Here is a 5,000-nt window from a genome sequence, read left to right on the forward strand (position 1 = left end):
TAAAACTCTACGGTGAAAACCCGCCTGCGTTCGCCCTGGTCACTGGTGCTGCGTCATCCCGCCCGCATCCCTCTCCCCCTCCCTCTCTTCTTCTTTCGTCCTCTCTTACTCTCACCCTATATCCATATCTTCCTCTCTTTTAACCTATCTCCCTTTTTCCTTCACCTTCCTCCCTTTCGCTCTTTTTCCTTCTCACCATCAAGGGTCGAGGGTGACCTTCCAGTTCTACATAACCCACTTGCTTTAGGTTACGTAACTAAAACCTTTGCCATGATCTTGATTTTTCTCCTTTGTGATGAACTTGTTCTTCTTAGTGACCTACTGTGACCTATGCTATGACCTGGCTCTTCTTAGCGATCTATGCTATGACCTGGTTCTTCTTAGTGACCTATGCTATGACCTGGTTCTTCACAGTGACCTGCTGTGACCTATGCTATGACCTGTTTTTTCTTAGTGATCTAATGTGACCTATGCTATGACCTGTTTTTTTATAGTAACCTACTGTGACCTATGCTATGACCTGGTTCTTCATAGTGACCTGCTGTGACCTATGCTATGACCTGGTTTTTCTTAGTGATCTAATATGACCTATGCTATGACTTGGTTCTTCGATATCCTGGTACAAAACACACGTTTCTCCTTACCACATCACTTACGGCAACGATCTCGGTGGCGGCGTAGAAGCTCTCCTGAGGCTGGGCGGCGTTGGGCGGCAGGGGCGTGGGCGGGGGCTTGCCGAGGAAGGTGTTGAGGGTGTGGAGGGGCGGCTTCGAGTGCGGGAGAGGGGGCGGGTACCCCCCCGTGGCCCCCGCCTCGCCGCTCAGGTGCGGGATGGCGTACTCCGTCGAAGGGCACTCTGCAGACACATCGGAAGCTACAGATATTACATTAACTTTGCTGTAACTGTGGCATTCTTCAGGTATAACAATCACAAGAGTACATAGATAGTCATAACCGACAAAAAAACATTATAAAAGCAATAACAACAAAAATAGTTTTAACAGAGCAACACAAGAGTACATACTTAAATGTGAAATCAAAGTTTTTAAAAAATGTGTCATAAAGTATAGATACTTCAGTTTTGTGATTTTAAACAATTAATATTAATAACAAAAACAAAATTGAAAAAAAAAACATTACATAAGAACAGAGACACTTGAACTGTGTGAAAATTCGACACTTAAAGGAAACAAAACCAAAGACAGAGACATAGAAAGAGACACGACGACTGAATGAGTGCATATGTTTTTCTTTCGTTAAAAGTTGCTGTAGACAGTCGCTGTTGAGCTTGCAATTACCCTCATTGTGCGCTGCCATTCTTCGTTAGCCAAAGTTTCTCTCTCTCCGCTCCCGGCCCGCCCCCGACACTTAACTTGTTAAATGACTAAACTTCCTCCTTGTATTTTCGCCCGAGATAGAGAAGGATAATCAGCTGCATTGTTATTAATCCTTTTCGTGCCGCGGTTCCTTTTTTTTTATTGTCATCTTTCTTTCGCTCACTATCTTTCGTTTCATTCTCTCTCCTATTCGCTCTCTTTCTCTCTCTCTATAGTTCCTTTTCTTTCCATCCTTTCTTTTATGTTCTTCCTTCCGTCCCTCCGCTTCTCCGTCCCTTTGCTTCTCCCTCCCTCCCTTCCCTCCTTTCCCCTCCCTTCTCCTTCCTCCCACCCTTCCCTTCCCTCCCCTTCCATCCTCCCCTCCCTTCCTCCCCCCCTCTCCTTCCCTCCTTCCCTCCTTCCCTCCCTCCCTCCCTCCCTCCCTCCCTACCTCCCTCCCTCTCTCCTCCCTTCCCTTCCCACCCCTCCCCTTAAGCGGGAAATTTTCCTTTACCTTAAGGGCCTTTAAGCGATTTTCTGCTACCTGATCCCTTTTAGCTTCGCTCGCCGCTTGGATGCTTCCAAGGCCTTCCTTCTCGCCGCCGCTCCTCCGCCGTCGCCAGGAGCGCGTCCTTCCCTCCTGCACGTCCGGGGGCGGGGGGCGGCGGCGGGGGGGGGGGGGGGGCTGCTCATTTCTCCTTCCTAATTGGGTTTATTTCTCTCTTTTTTCGTTTGGTTTGTTTTTGTTTTTCATCTTTGTTCTCTTTGTCTATTGTACGGTTTTTTGCCCAACGACGGATTTTTATTCCGTCTATCTGTTCATTAATTTCTCTTTATTTATTCTCAGCCTTTTATCATCTGTATTTTTCGTTTAATATATTTTCCCATTTCTTTTACTCGCTCTTTTATTGTATTCTTTACCATGTCTTTTTTATACGCTTGTTTTTTCTTTCTTATTTCTTGCGGTTATCATCCAAAGCTTCCGTGTGTGTGTTTTTTTTATTTTTTTTCCTTCTAATATAAATGTTAATCAGGGAAGTATTTTATTCTGAGGTCTTTTTTCTATTGATTATGCAGGAGGGTCAGTTGGTCGATAATTTATGAATAAAGATTAGCTCCCTGGAAATCGACTTGATATTCTTTTTTTTAACCTTTTAATGCAAATAATTTCCGTTGATTTTTGAGCTGCTAATGAATCTTCTTAGTCTCTTAATCTTCCTTTTCTTTTTCTTTTTTTCTCTGCTTCTTTTTCGCTTCGCAAAGTCGTTTATTCCAACGGAGTGGATTCGAACATTCACAATCCTCCGATCTTTTTTCTTAAAGGAATACCTAACAATGCCCGGTGCTCTCCTCGCCTCTCCTTTCTTCTCAATCTCTCTCTTTGTATGCCTTTATCTCCTTGTCTTCCTCGGCCTTTCAATGGATGGGAGCAAAAAAGACAACTCTATATTGTTCTCTCTTTTTTATCGCTCTTTCCCCTTCTTTTCCTCTCCTTTCTTTTCCTCTTCCTCTCCTTCTTTCTCTTCTCTCTCTTCCTCTTAGTCTTTCTATTCCTCTTACTCTCCCAATCCATATTCATCTCCCTTTCCCTTCCTCCCGCTCTTCTCCCTTACCTGACGATCCGTTCAAATGGATGCTCCATCAGGGTCACTTCCAACACGCTCCCCGCACCCTGGGCCTAAACCACACCTGTTTCTCGAAAGCGTCCGACCTCCACCTCCGACGTCACCCTTGCCACACGCTTCCTCACTCACCCTCGGACCCCCGATCACACTTAGCCCTTTTATGCACACTCCCCTCACACCTGGGGAAGACCGTGTCCTCCCCTCTCGCTCCAGCAGGTGTCGCTAAGTTTGCCCAGAGTGAGGGGAGCGCCTCGGGCTACGGAAGGGGGAGGGGGGAGGCCGGAGCGGAGAGCGACGCAGTTTCTTTTCGTTTTTTTTTTTCTTATTTTATTTGCGGGGGGGGGGGGGGGGGCTGTCTACGGTGATTGGGTGTGTTCCGTGTGACGTTCATCTAGTCTGTATGTTTTGTTTGTTTGTCTGTAAGTGACTGAGTGAGTGTATGTGTGTGTGTGTAGATATGCAAATCAACTAATGCTTAACAGTGTCTACGGTCTATCTTAAAACACATAACATATATCCAATTCTCTCTCTCTCTCTCTCTCTCTCTCTCTCTCTCTCTCTCTCTCTCTCTCTCTCTCTCTCTCTCTCTCTCTCTCTCTCTCTCTTTCTCTCTCTCTCTCTCTTTCTCTCTCTCTCCCTCGTCCCCCGAATTCCGAGGAAACATAAATACACAACAAAAAAGACAAATAAAACAAAGTATTTCAACTTCCAAGTAAGATTTCAAAGGGGAGGGGGGGGGGCTGACAATGTGTATGGGGTATGGGGGGGAGGGGGAGGGGAAAGGCAAGAAAGGGAGGGAAGGAAAGGAGGGAAACGGGAAGGGGGAAAAGGGAAAGAGAAGTGAATCTTTAAAAAAAAGGGAATAAAAAGGTTTAAGGAGCAAAGAAAGGAGAGGGTAGAGACAAGGGAGGCAGGAAGGAAGAAAGAATGAGGGGAAAATGGAGGGAAACGAGAAATGAAGAAAGGAGGAAAAGACAGAGGAAAGAACAAAAAAGGAAGAAGAAGAAAAAGAAGACAAAAAAAAAAAGAGAAGAAAGAGGAGGAAAACCAACACACAATCAAACACGCAAACAAACAAACAAAAGCGAATCAAGGGAGCACAGGAGAAGAAAAAAACACCCCGCCGCAACACTCCGCTACACCCAATCTCCGCGTCCGCCACGGGTCCCGAAGAGGGCGGGTCACGGGGTCGTTCTAGAAGCTTCGACTCGGAGGATCTACGCGACGGCCTCGGGGCAGGTGAGCCAGAAGAGTAAGAGGCCAAAGAAGGGATATTCAGGAGAATCGAAGCCTTTTTTTCTTATTTTGTAAAGACTTTGCTTTTTGGCGTCGGATGCGAAGACGAAATTATTCCAATTTTCTCTCTCCCTCCTTCCCTTCTTCCTCTCCTCGCCATGTTTTTCCTCTCCCTCTTCCCCTTCGTTATGCACAGGGAGAAATCAAGCCGCCCTCACGCTTGGTGGCGACACAGGGAATGCGGCTGATGAGGGAGGGGGAGGGAAAGAGAGAGGGAGAGCGAAGGAGGAGGGGGAAGAAAGGAGAGAGGAGAAAGGAGAGAGGAGGAGGAGGAGGAGGAGGAAACAGAGGAGGAAAAAAAGAGAAAGAGTAAAAAGAAGAAGCAAGAGAAAGAAGTAGAGGAATATGAAGAGGAGGAGGAAGATGAAGAGGAGAGAAAGGAGGAAGCAAGAATAAGGGGAGAAAGACGGCATAAAGAAAAAAAAAAAAAACGGATACAGAAATAAAAGCTGAAAAAAAGAACAGCAATGGCGAACCAGGAATGGCTCAAAAAGGAAAGAAAAAAACACACACACGGAAATTCGTAAAAAAAAAAAAAAAAAAATGCAATGGAAAAAAGAAAACAAAAAACAAAAAGGAAAATACTAAAAAAGGAAAAGAAATTAAAAAAGGGAAAACAAAGGAGGAAAGAAAACGAGAGCAGGGGTGACCTTAAAGTCCTCCTTCCTTAAGCCGAACTTCGGAGGATCTTCAAGTGATTTGGCCAAAGCGACGCTGCATTATCCCTAGTTGGCAACTCTGGCACACCTGGAGCACACCTGCC

At 45.6% G+C, this 5,000-nt stretch overlaps 1 protein-coding gene across 3 annotated transcripts in view; it reads right to left on the reverse strand.

Moving 5' to 3' along the window:
- The window catches only part of LOC125031779 (discoidin domain-containing receptor 2-like), a 740,435-nt gene that overhangs the window by 9,293 nt on the left and 726,142 nt on the right, over nt 1–5,000 (reverse strand). For all 3 annotated transcript variants that reach the window (XM_047622720.1, XM_047622722.1, XM_047622721.1), the window contains one exon: nt 645–874. In XM_047622720.1, the coding sequence (XP_047478676.1) occupies nt 645–874 (230 nt within the window). The remainder of the gene's footprint in view (nt 1–644; nt 875–5,000) is intronic.

This window comes from Penaeus chinensis, chromosome 13, assembly GCF_019202785.1.
Source record: "Penaeus chinensis breed Huanghai No. 1 chromosome 13, ASM1920278v2, whole genome shotgun sequence".
Taxonomy (NCBI): Eukaryota; Metazoa; Arthropoda; class Malacostraca; order Decapoda; family Penaeidae; genus Penaeus; species Penaeus chinensis.